General features: G+C 53.5%; 1 protein-coding gene across 1 annotated transcript in view; it reads right to left on the reverse strand.

Annotated features, from left to right (window-relative positions):
• Nucleotides 1–3,531: 3,531 nt before the first annotated feature.
• HCN4 (hyperpolarization activated cyclic nucleotide gated potassium channel 4) overlaps nucleotides 3,532–27,492 on the reverse strand; it is a 106,337-nt gene continuing 82,376 nt past the window's right edge. Inside the window, exons 5-8 of the mRNA XM_064722202.1 lie at nucleotides 22,536–22,682; nucleotides 21,164–21,404; nucleotides 19,181–19,345; nucleotides 3,532–7,490 (exon numbers count right to left, since the gene is read on the reverse strand). Coding sequence (XP_064578272.1) covers nucleotides 5,968–7,490; nucleotides 19,181–19,345; nucleotides 21,164–21,404; nucleotides 22,536–22,682 — 2,076 coding nt within the window. The 3' untranslated portion in view covers nucleotides 3,532–5,967. The remainder of the gene's footprint in view (nucleotides 7,491–19,180; nucleotides 19,346–21,163; nucleotides 21,405–22,535; nucleotides 22,683–27,492) is intronic.

The raw sequence follows: 27,492 nt of genomic DNA on the forward strand, positions 1-27,492 counted from the left end.
GCGGCCGTGTAAAAGCAGCGGGAGGGAGAAGGGCGGAAAATGACCCTGGAGAGCTCCGTAATTTCCAGCCCAGCCGGGAGCGGCTCCCGGGGAGAGAAGGAGCTCACACACGTGGCACCGGGACAGGCTGTTAACGCCTTCGTGCCCAGCTCCGGGCTCTGCCGGTGCCACCCTGGGCACAGCCCGTGCCAGCCGGGCAGTGCCCGCACAGGGCCTGGCATTGCCGGGCTGCAGCTCCAGGGACGCTGCTGGCGCTCCCCATGAGCGCATCCCCATCTCCTGAGGGGCTTCAGGCGAGCTCTGTCCCATCAGGAGTGGTTGGGGTCGGTGGGAGCTGCTGCCAGGGGCAGCAATCGCCTCTGCTGCCTCTGCAGATGGCAGAACCAAGTTACAGCTTTGTTCCCTTAATCTGCATTAATGGCACCGCCTTCAGCTCCGTTAAAATCAGAGCCTAAAGCCAGAGCGGGGCTTTGGCAAAGGGCGCTGGAATTGGCGAGGGAGAATGGCTGGGGGCTCTGAAAGTGAAGTGGCAGAACCAATGTGCACAAACCCAGCTAAAATCGAGCCTGTCCTCATCCAGGGGAGAGAGCAGGCAGCAGCCCCTGTCCCTCCAGGAGCAGTGCCCAGGCACCCCTGGGTGCACACAGGGCTGGGGACAGCGGGCACTGCGCCCCTGGAGTCGCTGGGGGGCTGCAGGGAGGGCAGAGTGTCCTTGCAGCCATCACTGCACGGGGAGCACACCTGGGGAAGGTCTGTGCTGGAAAGCAGGGGGAGCTCAGCTCTGACCTGGGGACCTTGGGCTGCCCCAGCTTCTCCCCTGGGAAATCAGTGTCCAGCCAAGGAGCTGATAGTGCTGCTCACAACGTGCCTGAGCAGCCTCACTTCATTCCTGCAGGTTTCTGAGTGCAGATTTGGGCTGAGAAACCAGAGCAGAGGCACACACCAAACCTGGGGCCACAGTGGGAGCATTTCTCCATGAGCAGGGAAGTGCAGGATGATGAAAAGCTGCTGCAGGATCACCTCCAACCCCAATGCCCTGCCCTGCTTCTCCCCCTCTGCAGAGGGAAGGATCCCCCCATCCCTCACACAGGGCTGGGGGCTGGGCACGGCCTGCAGGGGGCAGAGGGCACGGGGAGGGTCTGGCATCCAGCAAAGAGCACTGCTGGTGTGTGTGTGCCAGTTCTGGGGCTCATCCCTGCAGCTCCATCCCCCTGGGGCTGGCACAGGGCTCCTGGCATCCTGGCACCCTGCACGGGCTGCCCTCTGCCCTGCCCTCCCCGTGGTGCCCATGTCTGACCCCTCTGGGCTGCAGTGCTGGGCAATCACTGCCAAGGGAGGGTCCTGGTCACCAGGTGCCAGCTCTGTGTCCAGCTCCCTCCCCTGTGGGAGGCAGAGCTCCTGGCCAGCCTTTATTCCAGGTGTGACCCCAGCACTCCCTGCCAGGCTGCTGAGCAGCCACCCCTGCTGTCCCTTCCTCAGCTCAGGAGGGTCCCACCCTGACCCCAGGGCTGTTCCCCTCTGTGTCCCTGTGCCCTCAGTGCCTCTCCTGTCCCACACTGCTCTGGGGCCCTCAGTGCCAGCAGAGCAGCCCCAGTGGGTGCCCCACTCCAGCTCTGGCATTCCCAAGGAGCTGGAAGTGTCCTCTGCCACCTCCCAGGGGTGATGTCCCCTCTGCCCAGGCTGTGGAGCCCTGGAGGAGCTGCCCCATTTGCTCTTTGCTGTCTGTGCTTTGGCCATGGCTGAGGGCATTGCTCTGTGCCCATCTCCCCTTCCCAAAGGGATCCTGTCCCACAGAAGAGCAGGGATCAGTGTGGCTCATGGCTCCTGTCACTGTCACAGCAGAGCCAGGGGGACAGGGATGAGCTCAGCCCTGAGCCTGAGGGTGAAAGCTCTCTGCTGTTCCTTATTTTAGGTAAAATACACACTCTGCTGTAGTGATGGCTTTAAAGGGATCATTCCCAACTTACTCATGGCTCTCCTAGCAGGGAGGAAAAAGATGCAACTCCCTTTTCCTTCTGCACCTTGCAGGGTACCTGAGCTTGCTGGTCCTGTGCTGGGAGATGCCTGGAACTGCAGAGGAGATGAAACAGGACTCAGTCAGGGCATGGCCAACCCCAGCCCCAGCCTGGGGCTCCCTGGGGACACCCAGAGGTGTGGCAGGGTGTCCCTGATGGTGGCTGTGACTGGGGGGACCAGCCTGAGGGTCCTGCCAGGCACAGGGCTGCAGAGAGGAGGGAAATCCTCTTCCCAAGGGAGAGCTGAGCCCCAGCCTGCCTCTCCCTGAGGCCCTGGCACCACTTTCCTTCTGCCAAGGGTGCAGGGACCAGTCAATCCCAGAAAGCACTGCTGGGAATTGCTGGGTCCTGTGGGCTCCCACACCCCAAAATCTCCTGCAGGGTGCAAGAGCCATGAGTGTGGGAGCTGCTGCCCCTCCCAAAGCCACACACTGCTGGGGGGGCAGCCAGGCCAGGCTGAAATTCCCTGAATTCCTGCCCAAACTGGGGCTGGGCAAAGGGAGAGACCAGCAGAGCTGCTGCTGCCGCCTTTGGGATGTTTTCCCCACAGCTGGATCATCCCAGTGCACTCTGAAGTCCTTGCAGTGAGGCAGCACCATGTGCTGAACCAGCCAGGCCTTCCAGGTGTGCTTTGAGAGCTCAAAACTTGGATTCTGTTCCAGTCCAACCTTGCAAATTTACAAATCTTCCAGGAAATCTTAATTTTAAAAGAAATGTTGGCTTGGGCAGGGCTAACAACCTGTTCCCTCTGTACCAGGAATGGCATGGAAACCAGCCTGGCCTAAAAACCCATTCCAAAAGGTAACCCCAACATTTCAGTGCCTCAATTCCCTCATGGGAACTCCAGGACAGGGTGACCCACCAGGAGTCACCCACAGACCTGAGAGGGCCTGGCAGGAGCAATGGAAGCTCAGAGCTCAGGCCACTTTTACCTTCCTACAACTCCTCAGCTCCTTGGCATCCTCCCCGTGGTTCCTGTCCTGCTGCCAGGGCTGTGTCTGTGCAGGGCTCCTCCTCCAGGGATCCCACAGGCAGCCACAGCTTCCATGTCTGCTGCAAAGTGAAGGATTTTTGTGCACACATCTGCAAAACAACTGCCAGATCTCTCCCTTGGCCTGCTGAAAATTCAGGTGTAGGTGGAAGTTTTAAACTTTTCCTGTCAGTGGCTGAATACAGAGAATGTGTGAGGTGGTGAACATCCTGCCAAAGCTCCAGAGGCAGCAGGAAAACAGAGACAGGGCAAAGCAAAGGGCTAAAATGGGATTTTCCTCCTTTAAAGCTCATCTGGTGTTGCCTGGAGCTCACCACGTGAAGCACACAGCAAGTCAGAGGGGTGGGTTTTTCACATTTTTATTTACTAAGGTTTTTATTGTGTGTTTTATATTGCAAACCCCACCCCTAGAACTCTTCCCCTCCCTTCCCCCCAAAAGAAACCAAATAATAATAATAATAATAATAATAATAATAATAATAATAATAATAATAATAATAATAGTAATAAATATAGTTCCACCTACTGAGACAAGCCTAGTTGACTGGGGTCCAGTCAGAATAACTCAAAGTTGGCTACTGCAGTGCTGAGAGCTGGAAACCCAAAGAGATCCCCCAAAGAGGGAAGCAAAGCCAAGGAGGATGTCCTGCAGTGAGGAGGGGGCATGGCTGGGCAGTGCCAGCCCTGGCTGTCCCCTGAGGGTCCCCAGGGTGCCCAGGACTCAGGGCCAGCGCAGCAGCCATGGGACAGGAGCCCAGGAGGGCTGCAGACCCTTCCCCCCTGCCTGCCCAGCCCACCCCAAACCCTCCAGGTGCTCGGCCTCTGGCACACAGGGGAAAGGTTTGCTAAAAACCCAAAAAACTGCAAAGGATATTGTGAGTCTTCCTTCTACCTCTGAAAACATGAGAGGGTCTGTGAGTCTGCTTCAACTCCTGTTTCAAGATGAACCTGTACATATTTGGAAAAGCAGGATCTAGAGGTTATAATTGTCACCTGCCAATCAGCCCTGCAGGAGGGTCAGAACTGACACGTATTTTCATTTAAAACTAGGATATACATATATATATATAAATATGTGTGTGTGTGTGTGCTGACACATGTGCATAAATAGACTACAGATGTGTGTGACTACCCTACAGATAGAAAAGCAGGTGTGTAGATATAGGTACATCTATAAAATCTATACAAACACACACACACACACACTCACCCTCCCACCACACTCACACAGACAGAGCTGGATGGAGCCAGTAGAAAAAGCATTTCCAGAGTTCCCCTGACCCTTTTTAAGGAAGACCAAAGCTGATCACATCTGAATTCAGAGCCACCAAAGCAGGGTGAAGCAGGAGTGCCCGGGAATGCAACATTCAAGGTGCAGGCACGTGGCAGAGAGTTCTGCAGACGGGTCGGTATAAAAACAACCATCAGCCAGGGCTGGGGCACGGACAGGGAGCTCCAGGGGCTGGGAAATGGCAGGGGGAAGTTTTTGGCACTGCTGCATGGAGTCTCTGTCCCCTGGAGGGCTGGGCACAGAGGGAGGCTGGATGTGTCTCTAAGGAGTGTTAGAAAAGTTGAGCACCTGACTCGGACAGTGAGGTGGCCACAGACGCCCCTCGGCCTAAGGAAACCCCAAACAGAGAGAGAGGGAGGACCAAGTGACACCAGAGGAGATGTGTGCCCTGGAGGTAAAGGCTGTGGCTTCTCAGTGCTGCTGGCCCCGCTCTGTCCCCGCCCCACTGGGAGTGTCCCCAAAGCCCAGCCCCAGTGCCCCAGGGGACGCTGCAGGGTGTCAGGGGAAGCCCACCAGGTGCAGGCTCTTATTGCTGGTGAAATCAAACAAAGGATTTCGGTTCCCCCAGCAGGGGACAAGCACAGACCATGGCTGGCCAAATTTCTGGGCTGATCTGGTTTTAATGGTAAAAACAGAATTGTGAATCTTGGAACTGTCCTGGTGCCTCCCACTGCCCTGGGCTAAGGAGGAGGAGGAGGAGGGCTGGGAACTGCACCCCACTGCTCAGCCCTTTCTAGTTCTCCTCAGAGCAGTCACCCAGGGACACTGAGACACTGAAGTGACAGAGAGGACTTTAAAGCACTGCCTCTTCCTCCATCCCTCCTGTTTGCACACACCACGGAGAGGCTGAAGCCTGGGGCCTTCTGCCTGGGGTGCCCACATGCCAAAGCACAGAGGGGTCATCCCTGCCCTCCCTGTGCCTTACAGGGGATTGCTCCTTGTTCCCACTGCAGCATCAGTGGAGTAAGAAAGGGACAATCTGCAGCGAGGCCTGTCCATCTCCTGGTCACCTTCATCTTCCTCAGCTGGAGTCCAACCCAAACCTCAGCCCCTGGGAAATCCCTCGAGGGGTCTACAAGAGTGAACTCACCCCTTCCCAGCTCCTCTGTGACCTGCTGAGGACAGGGAGGGACACCTGTGGTGTGTGCTGGGCCACCCACCAGCCCCAGGGTCACAGCTGGGGCAAAGCTGAGGGCAGCCAGGGCTGCTCTACAAACACCAGCTCCAGGCCTGACCCCACAGCCCCTTCTGTGGCCCACATCAACCTCGGGTCTTTGTCTCAACAGGAAAACCTTTTTGGTGGCTTCTATGGCTGCTCATTCACGTGTTCCAGCTCAGGCACACGCCTCGGCTGTGCGTTACCTCGTTGGATTAAATTTGCTCGTATCCTTTTTTTCCTGTGTATTAAAATATTCTATAAAATCAAGTGACCAAAAATCTATAGCTCTAAGAATACCTGGTTATCTTCTTTTTTTTTTTCCCGTTGTTTTTCATGTGTTTTTTTTTTCTTTGTTTCTAAGCACAGTTAAACCTAATCAAAAGAAATGGAGGGGAAACAAAAGAAAACAAAGCAGGAGTGGCGCAGAAGGGGAAGGAAAGGAAAAAATCGCTCGGTGAACTCATCAGGAACTGAAGGGCAGAGCTGGCACAGGCAGCTCCTGCAGGAGTCCTCACAAATTGGAGGGCAGTTTGGACCTGACGGGCTCCAGATCCCCCGTGAGCACTATGGACTCTTTGCGCCCGCCGGCGGCCAAGGCCAGCGGGTGTGGCAGAGAACCTGAGGACATCTGGCGTGGCAGCGTCACCCGCCCGGGGACCGAGCTGCAAGGCTTGCCCAGGAGTCCGCTCCCGCCGCCACCGCCGGGGAAAGGGGAGAAGCTGGAAACAGATTCTCTAGAGGAATGAGGAGAGCTGTGGCGGCCCAGCGTCTGAGCCAGCTCCTGGGGCAGGGAGGGCTGGGATGCCGAGATCAGCTTGATGTCCTGGTTGAGGCGCGGCGGCAGCGCCTGGGCCGGGGGGCTGGCGGGCTGCGGCAGCAGCAGCGAGCCGTGCGAGCCCGAGGGCCCCGCGGCGCCGCTCTGGAAAGTTCTGGTGGCCACCGGGCTCTGGCTGGGAGGACTAAGGCCAGAAGGGGTGTAACAGGGAGAGGCGATGCCGGGCTGCTGCAGCGGGGCCGCGGGGGCGAAGGGAGGCCGCTCCTGGTGGAGCTGGGCTATCGTTCCAGTCAGAGATCCTAAAGCACTTGGATGTGTTTGGCACAGCCCCGCGGACGGCCCGCCCGAGGCCTGCGCCAGCTGGCTTAGGCTGGAGGATGGAGAGTTGGAAGAAGGAGGGGCTTGGAAGTGGTTCAATGCCCCCAGGGTCCCACTGCCCGAGAGCTGCTGCTGCTGCTGCGACTGTCCCCCCTGCAGTGGTCTCGTGGTGGGCTGGAACTGGTTCAGGAGACTGGGGGGGGAGTTTGATGAGAGCTGCGTGAGCGATGTCGATGGGGAGCTGGCTGTGGCTTGCTGGAAGTGCCCAAACCCACTGCTGGACAGGGCCGGCTGCTGCTGCGGCTGCTGCTGCTGCTGCGGGGGCTGAGCCGCGCCTAAGGGTGACCCCGAGGGTGCGCTCTGGAACTGGCTCAGCCCCACCGAGGAGGCGCTGCCGAGCCCCGGCTGGCCGGAGCCCCCCGGAGGGGACCCCACCTGGAACTGGCCCAGGCCGGCGGCGGCCGAGAAGCCGGCGAGCTGCTGGATGTGGAAGGAGGAGGACGAGGGCGTCTCCGCGCCCGGCGTGTGCAGCTGTGAGGGCGTGCTGGACGGGGAGCCCACGGCCGAGGGGCCGGCGGACGGCACGAGCGACTGGAACCTCTTCAGCTGCCTGGGGGTCTGGTTGGGCTGCTGGCCCAGCGAGCCCAGCACGGACACGGGCGGGCGGAAGATGGCCGTGGGCAGGCGCGGGTGGTGCGTGAGGGCGATGGCCACCGAGGTGGTGGCGGCGGCCGCCTGCAGCGGGGCCTGGATCAGCGGCGTCCAGATCACCGGCGTGGGCGTGGAGGCGGCGGCCGCGGCCGCCTGCACGTTGTGGGCACAGTGAGCCATCTCCCGGTCGTGCTGCACGATCTGCTGGATGATCTCGTTCTCCTGGTAGTTGAACACCCCCGAGTTGAGGTCGTGCTGCACTTTGTGGAGCAGGATGGAGTTCTTCTTGCCTGTGGAGGAAGGAAGGAGAGAAAGGGTTGTGGTGGTGTACACAGGGGTCCCAGGGTGAGGGAGAGACGAGGATCTGACTCCATGTTTCAGGAGGCTTGATTTATTACTTTATGATATATATTATATCAAAACTATACTAAAAGAATAGAATAAATGTATAGAATGTATATAATATAATACATATAATATATAAGAATTGAAGAAATATATTCTATTTCATTCTATTACATTCGAATATATAATATATAATATATAATATATAATAATATATAATATATAATATATGTAATATATAATATAATACATTATATATTATATTCTATTATTTATATTATATTACATTGTGATATATATTATATTAAAACTATACTAAAAGAATAGAAGAAAGGATTTCATCAGAAGGCTAGCAAGCAAGGAAAAAGAAAGGAATGATAACAAACTCCCGTGACTGACCAGTGAGTCTTAAACAGTTGGACTGTGATTGGCCATTAATTAGAAACAACCCCATGAGACCAATCACAGATGCACCTGTTGCATTCCACAGCAGCAGATAATCATTGTTTGCATTTTGTTCCTGAGGCCTCTCAGCTTCTCAGGAGGAAAAATCCTAAGGAAAGGATTTTTCATAAAACATGTCTGTGACAAAGGGTCACTGTGGGTGGCAGAGCACAGGCGGAGCTTCCTGCCCCACTTCCCTGAATGCCTCCCCTTGGTGCCCTGCCCGGCCTCTGCCCTAGCAGTGAGATGGCAAACACCGCATCTGCTGCTCCTGTGGAACCTCAGGCCCCTCAGAGCTGGGAGCTGGAGCACAGAGCTGGTGTCCAACAGGACACACACATCCTTAGGCAGTAACAGCACTGCTGGGAAGTGTGGCAAAAAGCTGATGGATTTGGAAGATTCCCATTTTGCACCTGAGCCTCTATTAGAAAAAAAGAATAAAACCTCAAAATATAAAATCAGTGAAGTCTTTAGCCAGTCTCCTTCCTTCACCTTCTCCTCACCTGGCTCTGGTGCCTTGGTCACTCTGGAGTCAAATATAGAGGAGAAGGAGATGTGAAAAGGAGATTTCCCTGTAAGTCAGGACTTGAAGTCTTTTCCAACCTGAATGATTCTGTGATTCTATTCATGAGCTGGAAAAGCTCAGCTGGGCCAGGTAGGACCCTCAGGCATCCTGCAGCTCCTGTGCCCTTGGAGCCCCAGCTTTAGGGAATGTTCCAGCTGGATTCCCAGCCCGCAGCCAGAGTTTAGCTCAGCTCTTTGCCCCTGCAATGGGCTGGAAAATGCCATGGAATGATTTGTCCAGCCTGGGAGTGCAGCTGGCATGGAGGGATCACTCCTGGCTAGGGACAGAGCCAGCCAGGGCAGGGCCTGGCACCAGAGGGATTTCCTTTTGATCCCACCCAGCCAGTCTCAGATCTTTATGATCTGAGGCACATCTAGATGACATCCAGATGGTTGTTTGTTTTTTTACTGCATGATGTAGCTTTTAAGTGTGCAGCAGATAAAAGAGTAAAAGTTTAAGGACATGCCTCTTACTCCAGCCAAATGGAAAATCAAACATCTGGCAGGAGAGAGCTGGAATGGCACTGAAGAGGGAAGGTGCCACCCTGGTCTCCTGAAGAGCCACTCTGCAACAGCAGAGTCTTGGATAGAACTCACTGAGCTCCAAATCCAGCACCACAAAAAGGTGAAACAACTCCTGCACCAATAAAGAGGAAATTGTGCAAGAGGAGGGAGATCCCAGTCACTCCCACCGTGATGCTGGGAAGGCAAAATGTGTTTAGTTCTTGCTGCAAAGCATGGAGTGTACAGAAACCACCCCCATGAAAAACATCAGTGAGGAAGCACAGCACATTCAGAAGAGAGGTGATTTCACAGCTGAGGAGGGAGCTCAGGGACAAAGGAAGCTGTTCCCAAACCTCCCCTCCCCTTGCAGGAGGAACCAGCAGACAGGATTTGAGCCAAGCCCATAAAAAAGCAAGGAGCAATCTGTAATTGCAGATACTGCCAGAACACGCTGAAGGTTTTCCTTTCCCTTTTTCACATCAAGCCTTTGTCACCCCACAAAGGACAGGGGGTGGCTCTGAGGGCTCTGTGGGTAAAGCTGCAGTGGGCAGAGCTGCACTGAAATGCTGCCAGGGCTCTGATCCTGGATGTGCACCCAGGACCTGGCTGCTGTGGGGAGTGGGATGGGATGCTCAATGCTCTGCTGTTTTACCTACTGCCAATCACTCCCTGCAAAAAAAAAAAAAAAAAAAAAAGCAGAAAAGCTTTTGTGCTTTTGTTCCCCACTCAGAGAAAGATCCTATCCTGGGAAGGACAGGATCCTGAAAGCAAGCAGAGTTTGGAGCTGCTCAAGTCATTCCAGGGGCTGGAAGTGCATGTGTAGGAATTCTCTAATGGCTGGACTGGAACAGCCCTGGATACCCCAGAGACACAGACCCCAGTCCTTCCCACAGCCAGGCACAGCAGAGGCAGCACCAGGGCCACCTTTAAATGGGATTTGGCACAGGAGGTCACTGAACACACACACACAGTGAGTCATTCCCACCCAGATCTGCTAAAATCACAGCCAATGAGCTCCACAGAGCTGCTTAACCACACTCAGAGACACAGACTGTGTGTGGAGAGAGCAGAACCTGCCTGACTGCAGCTGCAGGTGAGGGAGGAGGTGGCCAGACTGCAGCACTCCAGAGTCACAGAGGCTCTGGGACTGCAGCTTTGCAATGCTGCCCTTCCCAGAGCTGAAGGGACAAATCCCAGCATGGGCCATGTGCAGCCCCTGCAGCACTGCAAGGTCAGGCTGTGCCTGGGACACACGCTGAGCTCAAAGCAGCTGGGCACAAAGCTGCTGTCCTGAGATAAAGCCAGCCTGAGGGGAAGGGCCAGAGCAGGGACACGAGGAACAGCTTCCCAAACAAAGCTCCACAGCAGCCATGGCTCTGTGCTGGTGTCACCACACCTCATCCCTCTTTCCCAGGACCAACCTCATCCCACTCTCCCAGTGCTCTAACCCCCAGCTCAGTCTTCCAGTGCCCCATCTCATCCCACTCTCCCAGCCCCCTAACCCCATCCCACTCTCTCAGTGCCCCATCCCACTCTCCCAGTGCTCTAACCCCATCCCACTCCTGTCCCAGTGCCCTGGCTGTGGCTCTGGGCTGGTCCCAGAGCAGGGTGTCCCTGCAGCCCTGCACTGTGGAAAGCCCCACTGAGTTCTGGCAAGGACTGTGAACCTGGGCTGCTGAGGTGGGAGAAACTGCTCCAGGTAATGGGGACATGAGATGGGATCCAGCTCTGAGGATCTCCTGCTCAGTGCCCTGGAGGTCTGTGTTGGCATGGATTCATCACTAGGGAGAGAATAATGCTGTGCCTCCAAGCTGCCCTTGTAGAACATTTCTGTGGGGGCATTTCTGTGAATCCCAGGAGAAACCACCCTGGGTGTCTCCCAGCTGCACCCCAGGGGCTCCACAGCCCAGCTGAACACAGACCATGCCGATGCTTTCCAAACGTGCCTGGTATTTGCTGGAAGTGGTTTGATCAAAGCTCCTTAGCTTTATGTCAAGTTGATGAAGTAATACCAGTAAAAAGCTTGGAATGATTATTTCTGTTGTTTTTTAAACCAGAACACTCCATTTTCCCTTTGAAATCACATTACACTTCACTGTTTTCCTGAGCCCAGCTTGCCTCTATTAGCTGTTCCATTAGATCACATTTTTCTCTTCTGATTTGCCAAGAAAAATATCAAATTTCTCCTCCAGAACACTGCAGAAGATTACACAAAACATTCTTCCAGCCATGGAAGGGGAGAGGAATTTTTCAAAACCATTTTTTAAAACAGTAACTGGTTGGCAAACTGCAAAATTAATTGACTTCCCCATTCTAATGAATTGCCTCATTTACACAGTGTTTCCACATGCCAGTATAAGCCCTGTGGGTTCCTTCTGGAGAAGATCCTGCTTGCCACCAGCCCCAGAGCAGAGTCCTGCTGGGACAAACATTCCTGCACGAGACAGAAACCAGCAGTGGGACAGAACAGAGGAGTGGGACTGACTTCGATTGGGCTGGGATTGGTGCTGAGATTTTTCCTCCTCCTCCTCATGGGATGAGGAACAAGTTCCAACCCTTTTGCTGGCCTGGGTTCCCTGTCCCAGCCCCTGGGCAGAATTAGGGGGATGCAGCTGATGAGTTTGGCCCTGAGGACCCCCCTGAGATGAGGTTCTGTCCCCAGCCCTGCTCAGTGACCCCAGGGAGTCACTCCTGTGTCCCTGCTCAGCCATGGGGAAGCTTCATCAGGAGAAGCCAAAGGTTCTCCTGCAATCCAACCTGGGAGGCTGAATTTGCCCTTCTGGGATGTTCATCCCACAGAAATCCAAGTGCTGGGCACAGTGAAGTGCTGAGATAAACAATCCAGCCCAAATCCCTGCTAAAGCTGCACACCAACCCACTGAGGCACCCCAGAGCAGAGGAAGCATCTGCACCACCCCAGCCCCAGCTCCACTCCCCTCTGGGCTCTGAGAACTCCCTGTCTGCCTCACTGCAACAATGGGCTAAATATAAGGGGAAAAAGAAGATATTTAGAGCCTTGGAGATGTTCAGAGCAAAGCTCCTGGTGCTTTGAAGTGGAGGGGGGTATGTAAAATTATGGAAACGAAGCAAACAGATGTTGCTCCCCTAATTAAGAACTGCAAAGTCAGATTTTCCTCAACTGTAGATAGCACACAAAAGAACAGGGAGAAAGGCTCATGTGATTTCATAAAAGGAGCCAGCACTCAACAATAATTCTTCTATCAAACAATCAAAATTAGCTTTCTGTTGTTAAAATTCTGCCCAGACACAGGGGAAATTAGCTGTGACTTTCTGTTCCTTTCTCCTTTCAGTTCTCTCTGAGCCCACTGGCTGCACTTTAAGAATTCAGGTCATTAAATTGCTTTCTGAATTTGCATGTATTTGAAATAATCTCATTTTATTAGGCTGCCTTCTGCCCTGGCTTGCTGTCAGTGTGGCTGCTCCCACCACAGGGGCTTCTCTCAGGTCTTCACTGATTATTCCTGGCACCAAGGGATGTGTTTGGAGCCTGGCTGCACATCCCAGCTCTGCCCTGGAGCTGGGCTTTCCTTGCCAGGGGTTCTCCTGAGCTCTCCTGCAGGAGTTCAGCCCCAGAGGGGTACCCAGCCCACTCTCAGGGCTGGGTTTGCCCTGCCCCAGGAGTTTCCTGCTTGGGAGGAGCTGCTCCAGCTCTGCTGTGGTTTCAGAGTCTGTGTGCACAGGGAGATGAGCTGGAACAGGGAACTCAAAATGATTCTTAACCCCCAGACTGTGGGTTCTTTGCCTGTTGGGAAGATGCAGGTGAAGCCCCACTGAGCTGCACTCTCTCTGTGGGGAGGTTTTTGCTCAGAATTCAGGAGCCCTTGGGGGAGAGCTCAGCAAAGCCAGCTGGATCAGCCCTAAAGCATCCCCAGAACATGCTCTGGAAACTGAGTGGCTTCCCTGAGAGCCTGGCTGTGTAAATCCATGGATTTACAGAGCTCTGACACGTGCCAGGGCAGCTCTCCTTGCATCCTGCCTCTCCTTTTCTCCCTGGCTGGATCCTCTCCACTCTGGGGGTACCTTTGAAATGAACAATTCCCTCTCTCTCCTCCCTGTACAGCTCAGGCCTGCCTCTGATTGCTTCCCCTCTTCCATAAACTCAATTATTCCCCAAAACTGTGGTGTCCCTGTGCAGAGCCATACTGCTGCAGGTCCAGCACACCCTGAATGATGTCACCTGGTGAGTCTCAGCACAGCTACACTCCAGATAAATGAAGCTCTTCCCTCCCACTCTTCACACAGAGCTTGGCAGGATGAAGAAAAAACGGAATATCTGGAGCTGGGTAGGCTGTGACTGTCCATGGGGTGAGGAGCTGTGGCATTCCCAAAGCTGGGACACCCTCAGGGCTCTCACTCATCACTGCAGAGTGGCACCAGTGCCGAGGTGCCTGCACACCCTCCCCAGAGCCCTGCTGGAGGTGGCAGCTGTGACAGGCCATGCTCTGGGACACTCTGGGCATGCTGGCACTGTCAGCTGCTGCTCTCAAGTGTGGGCTGGCTGCAGACAGCTCCTGGAGTGCCTTCAAGGCAGGGAGAGGCCCCCAGGAGGAGAGGTGTCACTGTGAGCAGCTCCTGCTTCATGTGATTAAAGAGAGGGATAAAAATTATTTATAAAGGTGCTGGAATGGTAAAATGTTCCCTGAGCAGGTGTTTTATCTTGATGCAGACAGCAAAGAGCTTTGTGGGCAGCAAAGAGCAAGGTCAAGGTCAGGGATGGGGCTCCTGAGATGGAGCAGGGTGCTGAGAACTTCTCCTGGGGTGTTGAGGCTGTGTTTTCCCCTGAGTCACAGGAGAATGGCACTTCACATTCAGGTGATCAGGGCTGCCAGGTCCCTGAGCAGGTCAGGTTCACTGAACTGATTTACATTCCCCCATGGCTGGTGAGTTACTGACCCCTTTCCTTAGGCTGAACACAAAGTACTCCAAGGCTGGGCCTTGGCTTCCAAAGAAAAGGAAATTCAGATCTTCAGTTCCTGCTCAAGTCCAAGCTCCCACCTGTGCCAGGGAGCACTTCCAGGTGTGATTCACCTGAGCCACCTCAGCAGAGACAAAGCACACCCTGAGTGCCTTTTCCTCTGTGCTGAGCACACCCAGATCCCCACTGGGGTGTTGAAGGGAGACACAGAAATGCACAGGTGGCACCTGAACTTTGTTTCCTCATGGACAGTTCCATTTGTGGTTATTCAGGTGATGGGAGAGGACACCACACAGGAGCAGCTCTCAGGGCTTGGATAAGAATCCCCACCTGTGCCAAGGGCTGGGAGTTTGAAAGGAAGCTTTGTTCCAAAGCACACATCCTCTACTACTGGGCCATTGGCACTTTTCTCCTTGCACCACTGGGTCCAGATCAGAAGTGAGAAGCACAGCCTCAAATCAGAGCTGTTTCTGTATCTCCAGCTGCATTTATCTCCTGATGGCCAGATCATCCTGCTCCTCTCACCTCTGGGGGTTACTCACCTGCCCATTGAACAAACCTGGGGCTTTATTTGGTTAAAGTGAAAGCTGGTGTTGAGCTGGAGAATCTGCACTCTGTTGGAATCCAAAATGCAGAAAACTCCCAGAACTTTGGGCCTGTAAGCCAAAGCTTAGAATTAAACTCATAATTTGACCTGAGAATTTAGGAAAGCCTTCCAAATTTAGGTGATAGAAGTGAGAATGCAGATTTATATTTTAAAGCAGAGACATGTTAAGCTAGGTGAAGTTTAGAGTTTTAAAGTACAGTACTGCGGGTTTGTGTGCCATAACATGATTGGCTAAGAAAGCTTACACTGGAGCATGAGCCCATAAGATGAAATATTTAAGGATTGGGTCAAAACCATAAATATCCTTGTTGGCAGTGTTTTATTGGTTAATAAACCCTTAAAAGGTTTGAAACTAGAGGTCTTATGACCTTCTGAGCCATGCAGTGAAGATGTGAGCCAAACTCACCCTTTCTGCCTATGCAGAAGATAAGAAAAATAAATCACATCATCTAAAGCAACTCAGAGGTTCTGTCTCTAACTCATGCAAAATTCCTTCACAAGTGCCAAAGGGAGCAGCCCCAAAACATCCCAGCTCCCCCTTTGTGAGCATCCCTGTCCCTGCAGAAGGGATGAGGAGCTGAGGCTGGCAGCAAAGGCAGCACAAGGACAAGCAGGGAGTGTGAGGCAGAGCTTGGCACTGCTCCCAGCTGCTCTCCCTGGCTCACCTGGCCCAGGCCAGCCCTGCCTGGAGGCAGCACAGCCCAGGGGATCAGTCAGGACCAGACAGGCCGGGCTGCAAACCCAACAGCATCTCAGCTGCACAGCTGTGGTCACGAGCTGGCAGGCCAAGAGTTTGGGAACAGCTATTTTTGTGGTTTGTTTATAGACAAAGCTTTTAACGTTTCTACCACTGTAGTATGTTGTTGACACTCTGATACTGCAATAATATCATAAATTATATTTAGAGGCTGGAATTGTGTTGTCTTGGCTTTTCTTTGGTTTTTTGGCATCTGCAATGCCTGAAGGAAACTCAAGGCATCTTTAATCCTGACTTCACTGGGATCCTTGTATCAAACCATACACAAGTGGCATTCAAAGTATGTGCATTTCAAACCATGTGGCAAAAACTTCCTGGGGAAAATGAAAACAAGAACTTCCTCTGGCTCCCAGGAGGCTTTCAGCTCTCCCCAGTGCCCTTGCAGTGGGTGGGAGGAGCTGGTGGGAGGCATTTCTGGGTGTACCTCAGCACATGGACCAGTGGCAGAGCATTTCCCTGCCATTCCCTGGGTTTGACAGCATTCACCACCCTGCTGGGCTCCCTCTCAATGAGCATTTAAGTGGTGCTGTTTAACAAGTGCAAATACTTGTGGAAATCTCATTTTAAGCTTCAGTGGTCACTGAAAACCAGTTTCAAAGGCAGGCAGGAACAGAAGGGTGTGATTTATGTAATGGGGCACGGCAAACTGGGGCACTTCACCAACACTGCCAGACAGAGAATTACTCACTGCAGAGAGCACAGCATCCCTGCAACCACAGACACTGCACACAACCTCACAGCCTGGCAGGAACAGGGGCACACAACCTTACAGCCTGGCAGGAACAGGGGCACACAACCTCACAGCCTGCCCAGGAACAGGGGCACACAACCTCACAGCCTGGCAGGAACAGGGGCACACAACCTCACAGCCTGGCAGGAACAAGGAAGAGAGGCTGATTTTATCAGGAAGAAAATGATCATTAATCAGTGATTTCTAATTTCAGACCAATTTCATTTCTGATTTCTGGATTTCAGACCAATTTCTTTGAGTGCCCAACTGAAGTGTCACATGGGTGACATTCTGCAGGTAGAGGAGCTCTCAGAGCCTGAAGTTACTCAGACTTAAGCAGGGCCACAAATCTTTGTAGCATCCCAGCCTCTGTCAAGCCATGGAGATGAATCCCTTCCTGCCCAATCCAGGCAGGACACCAGGGTCAGTTCCCAGTAGGAGCAGAGGTTCAAGGCCACACCTCAGCTCTTTGCCCAGGGCTCTGTGTGCCTGCCAGCTCCATGCACAGCCCCTGTTCCTGCAGGAAGCCATGAACAGCCTGGGGGGCTCTGGCCCCTCTCCTCTGCCCACCCACTGCTTCCAAACTGCTCAGCCCTGCTGTGGGAATGCCTCATCCCACCTCCAGCAACCAATCCTGCTCCTGTTGCTGCATGGGCTGAGCCCCTGCCTGCTCCTTCTGCTACCCACAAAGCTGAGACCATGTCCCAGCAAATGTCACAGTTGAGATGGCCACAATACACAGAGTATCCCCATACAATTCCAGAAAGCTTCACCCCATACAGAGTAACCCCAGAACCTCATCAGAAGGCTTCAGGTGTGTGCCCATACAGAGTAACACCATACTACTTCAGAAAGCTGCAAACATCTGCTCTTCTTGTTCTTTGGCCCAGCCTTTTACACCCCTCATGTTCATGCACTGCCCCTGTGTGCCCTCTGCTCCCTTTGGTGGTGCCCCTGGGCACTCCCTGGCTCATTGCTGGCAGTGCTGCTCACAGCTGTGCCCATGGGGATGAGCTGCAGCCCCACTCCCAATCACCACACACTGTGTGCCTACAAGACCACCCTTTCCAAACCCCTCAGTGGCCAGAAATCCCATAAACATCTCCCAGTGGGACTGGATGGGCTGAGATTTTCCTCCCTGCTCCCTTGATGCATAGGGGGAATATTGGATGGCTTTTATCCTGGTACCAGGACAGTGACAGGGCCCTCTGAATCACCTCCTGTACTCACTGTGGCCTGGGTTTCCCCAGGACATTGTCACCATGGGTTTCCCAAGGACATTGTCACCTGGGCAGAAGGGAGCCAGGGAATGCACCACTGACTTGGAAAGAGGATTCCATTTGCTTCCTCCTTCTGCACAGATCCTGAGCCGGATGGGACAGGACCAAACCTTGTCCTGCTTTTGTTCATCCCTGCTTTTCAAGAACTGCTGTTCCTCAGGCTCGGTCCTTTAGAATGATTCCTGCACCTCTAGAGAGCCTCAGCAGAAAGCAGTAACCTTGAATTCCCTCCAAAGTCACGGGCTGGTACAGAATACTGCACTGCTCCTTCTGGATGGTGCACATTCCAGAGGAAGGGAAGAAATGCCTTATTTCCAAAGTCAGGGAATTCCATGGGATCTGCCAGCTCCAGCAGGGTGCCCAGAGCTGCCCTGGGCTCTGTGGGGCAGCCATAGCTGAGCAGAGCTGGGCACCACCAAGAGCTGTGGAAGAGCCATTTCACAACAGCTCAGAGGTGGAGTTAAGGGAGCAGGCAGCTCTCGAGGGTGACTGCCAGGGAAACCAGGGCACAGCAGGACTTTCAGTGGCACAGGGACCAGCAGGAGGAAGGAGGGGCATGGGCAGAGCCCTGCAGCAAAGGGCCTGTTGTTCCACTTGCTGTGTGTCACCTTCTGACCTTATGCTGACATTTGCAGCTGTCTGTGCAAGGGGAGCTCTCTCAGGGGAAGAAGCACGTGAGGTTCTTTGTGCTGGGTCAGAATTTTCCATGGATTTCAGTTACGTGTGCAGGAGCACAGAGCACAGGACAGGAAGCACAGGATGTTCTGCCCACCTGATCCCACAGTCCCAGAGAGCACCAGGCTGGAAAGCTCAGCAGCACTGAGCACCCAGACCTGCAGAACTTGAGATAAAGCCAAGCTGGCCCATCCCTGCATTGATTTCACATTTGCTCTGTGATTTGTACAGCCTCACTGAAATAACCCAAGTGTTGGGCCTACTGCCACCTCCACCAGGGCCTCATTAGCCTGGGCTTTGCCAAAGCTGTTCTTCAGCTCAAAGCCTTTTCCTCAGGGGTCCCACTCTGTGTTTGCAGCAGGTAATGAGATGCAGAGGATCCAGTGGCCCTGGCTGGAGAAGCCCCAGAGGCACTGCACCCCTTGCTGGGATGCCAGCTTAGCCCCTATCCCCCTCCCCTGATCATCTTCCTGGCCCTCTGCATTGTGCCCAGAGCTCCATGAGGAAAGCACTGGGAATGCAGGCACTGTGAGGGGATGGATAAGGAGCTGCAGGAGTTAGACTGGGACTCCAAAATGCTCCTCAGCTCCGCAGCCTTTGCATGAGTCACTTCATCTCTGTTACACACCTCTGGCTGTGACCAAGGAATGCTCTCCTGGTCTTTAGCTGGGGAAGAGACACTTGGAAAAGATGTTTGCAGCACAGGTTGTGTCTCCCACAGGACAGGGAGCATCCTGGGGTGGGTCACTGTGAGTTGTGACCATCACAGAATCCCAGAAGAGTTTGGGTTGGAATGGACCTTAAAGGTGATCTAGTCCAGGATGCCTTCCACTGTCCCAGTGTGCTCCAAGCTTCAGCGTCCAACTTGGCTTTGGACACTTCAGGGATCCAGGAGCAGCCACAGCTTCTCGGGGCACCCTGTGCCAGGGCCTCCCCACCCTCCCAGGGAAGGATTTCTCCCTAAAATCCAACCTAAACTTACCCCCAGTAGGTTTAGACTGGAGTCCTTGAGGGAGCTGAAGCTGGACAAGGAGAGCCAGGCTGGGATCTCCATCACTTCCCAACTGCAGCACACCAAGCCTGGAGAAGGGCTGCCAAGGCAGCAGGTAAGGAAGGAGACTCTCCCCCCTGTACTCACCAATCCTGTCCAGCCTGTCCAGAGCCACAGTCTCGAAGGCTCTCCTCATCATGGGGTACTCCTCCAGAACCTCGTTGAAGTTGTCCACGGACAGCGAGTACAGGCGGCAGTAGGTGTCGGCGCGCACGCTGGCCGTGCGCCGGCCACGCGTCAGCAGGCAGATCTCTGCAGGCAGAGAGAGGCTCAGACAGGGCATGGGCAGCACCACAGCACCCCTGCAACCCTCCCTGCAGTGCCCTGCCAGCCTCCCCTCCCACAGAAAACAGCCACAGTTCACATTCTGTGTGCACACTGACTCGCTTGAGGCAGCTGCCACACACCAAACCCTCAGGGGTTTGCTGGTCCAGTCAGGCACACAAGGTTTGTTCTGGGGGATTATCAAAGGCAGCACTGTGGGTTCACACTGGAGGAGTTGTGTTTCTCCAGCTCCTTGTGGGCACTGGGAGCAGAAGGTCAAGCCGTGCTCTCATTGAAGCCACTTGTCTCTAGATTTGTAAAGAGGCTCTGTGCTGATCTGTGCCTTTGGTGCCTGGCTGTAATTTTGATCTCTGTACCTGGAACATTTGTCTTTCCTGAGTTTTCAAGGATTTTCATGTCTATGCCATGAGCACTGTCAGGGAAAGCCACATCAGTGGCACTTCCCAGCTTGGGGTGTATTTACACTGCTGTCACACACTCCTCACTGCTCAGCTGGTAACTGAACACAAAGCCCTGCATTCAACCACAGCTCCTTGAGCACCCAACAGAGAGCTCCCAAATCCTGCTTTTCCACTGCTTGCACAGAGCCTGGGCAGCAGAGACAGGCACTTCAGGACAGATGGTGTGGGCTGCAGAGTGACAGCACTGTGCTCCCTGTGGGTGTTGGGTGCCAATCCTCCTGCACCTTTCCTTGGATCCATGCTGAGCCTCCCCAAAGCCCTGCTCCAGCAGCACCACAAGGTTCTGAGTGTGCTCCCAGGCTGCTTTCCCAAGGAAATGATGCTTAGGAGACAGTGCCACGTGTGTGAGGAGTTGTGATGGAATGTCACAGGCAAGTTCAATCCCATCTGGCAGTCAGGGGATCCTGACTCCAACCCTCCAGCTCCAAATGCCAGGCTGCAAAACCCTTGTACCTAAGTGAGGTGCAGACAGGTTGTTCCACATGAACCAGGAGTAACAGGAGTGTGGGAAATGCATAATAAGAATTTTTTAGAGGAAAGGCCTGGAAGGTTTTGCTCTGTCTCCCCTCAGCAGATCATCAGAGGTGGTGCACTCAGAGCTTGTCCTGCAACCTGCCTGTCTGGGATGTGAGCTGCTGGCATCTTCCCCTTGTCATAACCATGTAATGAGAGTGATGCTGGAAAATAAAACAGCTCAAAGCACATTCCTAGCAGTCCTACCCTGTCTGTGATTTGTACAGAGACCCCAGCCAGTGATACCCAACATCAACAGGACAAAGGCAGGTTCTAGAGAAGAACCCAATCTCCATGACTGTGCAGAACTGACAGGCCAAACACATGCCTGGGATGTGAGCTGACAGCATCTTCCCATTGTCATAACCATGTAATGAGAGTGATGCTGGAAAATCAAACAGCTCAAGGCATGTTCCTAGCAGTCCTACCCCATTTGTGATTTGTACACAGCCCCCAGCTGGTGATACCCAACATCAACAGGACAAAGGCAGGTTCTAGAGAAGAACCCCATTTCCATGACTATGGAGAACTGACAGGCCAAAAACATGCCAGGGATGTGAGCTGCTGGCATCTTCCCATTGTCATAACCATGTAATGAGGCTGATGCTGGAAAATCAAACAGCTCAAGGCACGTTCCTAGCAGTCCCACCCCATTTGTGATTTGTACACAGCCCCCAGCCAGTGACACACCCCCTGTCTGGGAAGCTGCCCAGAGATGGAGGAGGAGATGCTGGGGTCAGTCCCACGTGGATCCAGGAATGGCTGAGCACAGCAGCCCTGTGCCTGTGGAGGCTCAGGGAGCAGCACACACCTCCAAAGTAGGATCCATCAGCCAGCTTGGTCTCCTTGTTGCCCTTGGTGAGGACGCTGACCACGCCGTGCTGGATGAAGTACATCTTCTTGCCGATGGTGCCCTCCCGGATGATGTAGTCCCCGGGCTGGAACACCTCAAACTTCAGCTTGGTCAGCATGGACGTCACAAAGTTGGGGTCTGCGTTGGCAAACAGGGGCATGGAGGCCACCAGCTTGCGGCAGTTGAAGTTGATGATCTCCTGAGCAGGTGGGGTGTGAAGGAGAGAGAGGAAGAGGAGAGGATGCACATATGTTAGTCAGCACATAATGACCTGTGAGGATCCCCACTTGACCTGTGCATTTAAAGTGGGATAAAGTGGCTGTGCCTTGGTGTGGCTGGATGGGCTCTGGATGCTCAGAGCAGTGCTAGAGCCAGCGCCACACTCACTGCCTTCACCCCTCTGCCTCCCCTGAGCAGGGACAACACTCAAACCTCCCAAACAAACACAGCATTCCTGTTTCTGCAGGAAACCTTGGGCTGTGAGGGAGCACAGCAGCAGTGAAATGCTGTCTGACAAAGCCCAGGGCTCCTCTCTGGGCAGGTGTCATAACTCACCTTGGCAGCCCCTGGTTCTCTGCTGCCCTTGCTTGTCAATGAGCTGTAGAACAGCACAAATGTGCCCAGGAGGAGAACGATCCCGGGCAGATGGGGACAGTGTCAGGAGAGGAGGGAGAGGAGCTCACCAGGCACTGGGTAGGGCTGGATCATCAACCCTGGCTGCAGAAAGCCCAGCTCAGCTCTCAGCTGTCACCACAGCCAGGCTGTGCCTCCCCTGGGGCTCTGTGTCACTCGCAGGGGTGACAGCTCAGGAGCTGCTCTGTGCCCCAGCAGCCCCCACTCAGGACGTGGTGCTGAGCTCATCACCCAGCACAGCACTCCATGAACAGGGATAACTGGAGCAGGAACAGAGAGAGCTGGGGAAGCATCTGTGTTCCCCCATGGGGGTTTTCAGAGGGGTCCCCTTTGAGACTTCAGCAAAACTAGTTTTAAATCCTGGCTGGCACTTGCTCAGCTTTTCTCTCTCCCATGGAGGAACATTGCTGAGGGACAAAGACAGAAGGCAGGCCCCTTCTGGAGCTGGTGGGTGACACACTGGTGACATCACAGGGACAACCTGCATTGCCAGGCTGCAGCTAAGCAGGAAAGGGGGCTTCTCTGAAGGCTCCTCCTTCCTATGACCCCCGGGTGAGTCGGGCATGGATGATGCCAGCACTCCATGCCAAGTTTTAGCCAAACACATGAGCTGGGAGCTTCCTGAGCCCCTGGCCCAGGAGCTCCAGAGCTGCCAGAGGTGCTGGGAACGTGCCCTGCCCCCTGGCTGCCCTCTTACCTCCCGCAGGGGCTCGCTCAGCTCCCCCAGGATGCTCTCCTCATCGAACATCTTGCCCTGGTAGCGGTGCTCGTAGTAGTCGTGGATGCGCTGCCGCATGTCGGCGGGCAGCTTGTGGAAGGACATGTACTGCTCCACCTGTTTGTACTGAGCAGGGACACACAAGGGCCACCAGTTACCACGACATGTCACAAACTCGTGGGCAGCACATACTGGCCCTGCTCCCTTTATCTGCAGCAGTGGAAGGACATGTCCTGCTCCACCTGTTTGTACTGAGCAGGGAGACATGAGGCCACCAGGACATGTCACAAACTCATGGGCAGCCTGTTCCCTTCCCCTGCAGCAGCAGGGAGGTTCTGTGCCATCCATGGGGTGTATACCACAGCAGACTGCCCTGCTGTGTTCCCCAAATTGCTGTCCCATGGTTTAACTTTAAACTCATCCTCAGCTGGGTGTTCTGTGCTCCCCTCCACACAGCCCTGGGGCAGCAGCTCCCTGGCCACAGAGACAAACACAACTTCCCCAGGCGTCCTCCTGGGAAAGGCTGGGAGAAGATCAGAGAAAAGTATAAGAAACAATTCTTATCTCCACTTGCTGCACCTGATATTGTGAACATTATGTGTTATGGAGATTTGTTTATCAAAGGGTGGTTTCTTAATTAGCCAATGGTGATGGTGTTTGGACTAAGGGACCAATTAGGTTAACCTGTATCTGTCTATAAAAGAGCAATGAGTCTCTTAATAAAGATTATTATTAATCAGCCTTCTGTTACACATGGAGTCAATGCTAATTGTTACCTGGCTGGGGGCTAATTACCATGACACAGCCCCAGCTGGGAGCAGGGCTGAGGAAGGAGTGCCTGGCTGGGGGTGCCCTCCCAGCAAACAGGAGTGTGCAGGGTGGGAGCAGGAGAGTCCAGGTGACCCCAGGTGTTGGAATGGAAGCCCCTCAGGGCACAGGCCCAGAAAGGAATCCAGGCCCAGGGACTGAACTGAAACCCCAGAGAAACTGAGATACATGAAGCCACAAAGTGGAATAGAAATATAGATTTTAGCTTTTAGTAGAAACTTACACTAAGTGCCTTGAGTGTCTAAAAAGCTGCAGCAGAGAGCAGAGGCCTTTTTGTCCTTAGGCAAATTCTACCATAGTAGTGGTATTTCCATAAAGTTACCCTTCCCCAGACCAAATGTAAATTCAACCTGTTGTTCACATTTTTTAGATACAGTGTTCCCATGAACAACAAAAACTGACAGAAATACATACATCGTTCTTAGTAATATTCTAGTAATGTTGAGTGAATTCTTAGACCACTAGAATTAAGACATGATTAGATAAAAAAGCAAAACTAAAACCTTGCATTAAACTCATTAGTTTATAATCATATTTAGCCTATACTGTATATGCTAGAGACCCTTCCTGCTCACTCACTACCTCCTTGCCTACTCAAGATCCCACTCAGGAGTTGTTTCACTGCTGCTACCACACCAGAGATAACACTGCATCCCCTTGGAACTCTCACCTTCAGAAGAATACAGAATAAAAACTTGAGTGTGGCACAGCAGCAGCCTGCTCCTTTTACTCTCATCTAGTGTGAATCACAAACCCACAGCCCAGGAAGGTTCTTCCAGGGCACAGGGCAGGACAGGGGCCAGCTGGGCTCCAGGGCTGTCACAGCCCCAGGGGCTGTGGCAGGGCAAGCACAGGACCTGCCTCACAGGCAGAGGGGCACACCTGGATCAACACCCCAGTTTTTGGGTTGGAGCTGCAGTTCCCAGCCTCTGCTTCCCCCCTCTGTGCTCCTGCCCACCCTGCCATGATGGAACCTTTGCTTTCCCATCACTTTCTTCCCCTTTTCTTCGCTCCTGTGCCCCAAGGACTCACCCTCATCCCTCCACATTTTCAGCTGCTGGTTCACATTTCCATGGGGTCAGTTCCAGTGGAATACAGAGCACACAGTGACTGATGGCAGAGCTTTGGGGATGGATGGAGCTTTCTGTGAGTGAAGGACACCTCCCCAAGGGCCAGGGCTGTAGCAGGGTCCTGCTGCCCTGCAGGTGCTGCAGGACAAGGTGTGTGCAGGGAATGGTCACACTGCTCTCAGTACAGGACAATCCTCAGTGTGTACTGCACTAACTGCTGACAGAAGGACTGTGCTGCTCCTTTCCCAGCCCTATTTCCCTTCTTCTCCCTCATAAATGTGTCCCTGAGTGTCCCTTTAGTGCAGGAGAGCCTGATTAGTGAAGTTGTGCTTGTTAGAGCTCCTGCTCCAGGAACAGCCTGTGCTGGCACTGCCACCATGCACAGAGGGCATCACTCCAAGGAGCCAAGGTGGCAGAGGGGACACTCAGGGCTTCCTGGCATTCCCAAAGCACAGCAACTGCTTGGAGATACTCCTGATCCCTCCAGCCTGGCCAAAGGCAAGGGAGTCCCCACCTGCCACTGTCCCTTTGCCACCTGAGTGGCTCAGGCTCTGCAGGGATGGCTGTGGCAGGACAGGATGTGCTGGGTGCCCCAAGGAAATGAGGCTGGAAGGGGAAAGCAGCAGCAGAGTGGAGGACAGCAGCTCCCTTGTGGGCAACTCACCCAAAGAGAGTTTTGGAGGTTATGGTGCTCCAAGCAGAAGGTTTCAGGTTTTTTGATGTCTCCTGTCACTGGAGAGGCACTGCAGCCTGAGACAGCCATGGGACAAACCAGGCACAGGATGTGTGGGACTCTCACCAGGGAAAGGGAAATCATGAGGCACGAGCTTCTGCTGACTCAGGTTTATTAAATTCATCTAAAATCCACCAAGAGCTCTGCTTGCTTTAATGCTGCATTTTTGTAGAAGAAATGATTTGCCAAAAATATCCCGAGGCTCTCAGCTTTAGTGCAGTGATTGAGCTGGAGCAGTGACCAGTGTCACCAGGAGCCTCTCCTCACCTGCTGCAGCCACCTGCCCCTGTCCCTGTCCTCTGCTCCACTGTCACCTGCTGTCCATCTTAACTGCCCTTTGCTCCTAGGGAAAAACATCCCCACGCTCCAAAAATGCACTGGGACTCTGCTTATTCACCACTGAACATGGATTTATGGCTTTGCAACAAAGAGCAATAAATTACTGCTCTGCAGTGTCCCCAGGGCTTGTCAGAGTCCCCTGTCACCACTGTCCCCAGATAAGGCTCCCAGGGAAAACAGGACAAATTTACTCCCCCACAAATAAAGGTACTGCTTCCCATTGCAAATGGAAATCAGGGTTATAAAAGCAAGCTGTGAAATAAGGAGCCATCATTCTCTGTCATGGTTAAGGAGAGGGAGATCTTGTCTCTCCTGCCTCTGCTGGTGCTCCCTCCTCTCAGCCACGAGGGTTTTGGGACTCTCAGCTCTCCCTTGTGCAGAGATGGGGTCAGAATTGAGAGCATCAACCCCTTCTTTCCATGGCTGAGAAACTGAGGATTCACTGGGGTTTTCCCCCTTGCCTTGGAGCTGCTGAAGGCCCCACTCTTGTGGGGTCAGGGAGATGATGGCACGCTCAGCTGGCGCTCTCTAGAGCCACTTGGTGTCCCTTTGCTGCCTTCCACCCCTTCCCCTCCTCCTCCTCTCTGCTCAGCCTCCCACTTGTCCCCTGTCCCCAGCCTGACCTGTGCTCAGAGCTTAGTGGCCTCTCTGAGTTCAACTCAAAACACTCATTTAGGAATTATTGCAATCTCTCTGAAGACAATCGAGCCCATTTAAATCCCAGCTCATTTTCTTAAGTCTGTTTTAACTCAGATAGCCCTTGAAGGAGGTATTAATATATCAAAAGGAAACCATTCAGCTGAGGATTTTTGCTCCTCTAGCTGGCCACTTTCCTTCCTCTCTCACCACTTCCCTCCCCTTCTAGCAAAGCTCTGCACTCACAGCCCAAAGAGAAGTGAGGATTTTTAACTCCTTCCATGCCCTCAGGGATAAATCACTGAATAGACTCAACCTTGCTGCAGTTCTGAAGGTGAAAACCACCAAGCACAGGGGGGTTATTGGGGTGTCCTGTGCAGGGCTCCATGATCCCTGAGGGTCCCTTCCTGCACATTCCATGATTCTGGCACTGCTTGGATCCTCCCAGGATTAGCCTGAGATCCCTGTGGCACTGCGTTTAATCCCACTCACAAATATTTCCACATCTGGAGGCCACAGAAGCCACCAGAGATGCACCTGTGGGAGGAGCAGGAGGTTCCAGAGGAGCATTTCAGCTCAGGGCAGGACCCCTAGGAGCTACCCTGAGCACAGCTGGGCTGTTGTAATCTTCGCTCTCTGGCTGCCATACACGTAAAGTCCCAGCTCTCAGGCTGTCACAGCTCTCGGCTGTCCGGGCGATTCCATACCTTCTCTCTCTCTCTGTTTGGCTGCCATACACGTAAAGTCCCAGCTCTCAGGCTGTCACAGCTCTCGGCTGTCCGGGCGATTCCATACCTTCTCTCTCTCTCTGTTTGGCTGCAGCGTTGTTCTTCCCTCTCTGCTGGGGCTCTTCTCCATTCTCTGCAGCACAGTCCTTCCTGCCTTCTCAGGGGCTCCTCCTGGGCTCTTGACCCACCCCTATTTATTTCAGTTACCTTCACGAGCTACAGCTGCTGCCCAACTAAGGACCCTGCAGCTGCAGCTCGTTTGGAGCAACTCGGACCCACACAGATCCCACAATACAACATATATTCAGGCCCCCACATTTCCCCCCTTTTCTTTTAACAATTATACAATTACAATACACATACAGTCCCAGCTCTCTGGCTGCCACAGCTCTCGGCTGTCTTTAGATACATACATAGAATATATACATATCCCTATACAGTCCCAGCTCTCTGGCTGCCACAGCTCTCGGCTGTCTTTAGATACATACATAGAATATATACATATCCCTATACAGTCCCAGCTCTCTGGCTGCCACAGCTCTCGGCTGTCTTTAGATACATACATAGAATATATACATATCCCTATACAGTCCCAGCTCTCT

Source organism: Zonotrichia leucophrys, chromosome 10 (assembly GCF_028769735.1).
Source record: "Zonotrichia leucophrys gambelii isolate GWCS_2022_RI chromosome 10, RI_Zleu_2.0, whole genome shotgun sequence".
NCBI classification, from domain to species: domain Eukaryota; kingdom Metazoa; phylum Chordata; class Aves; order Passeriformes; family Passerellidae; genus Zonotrichia; species Zonotrichia leucophrys.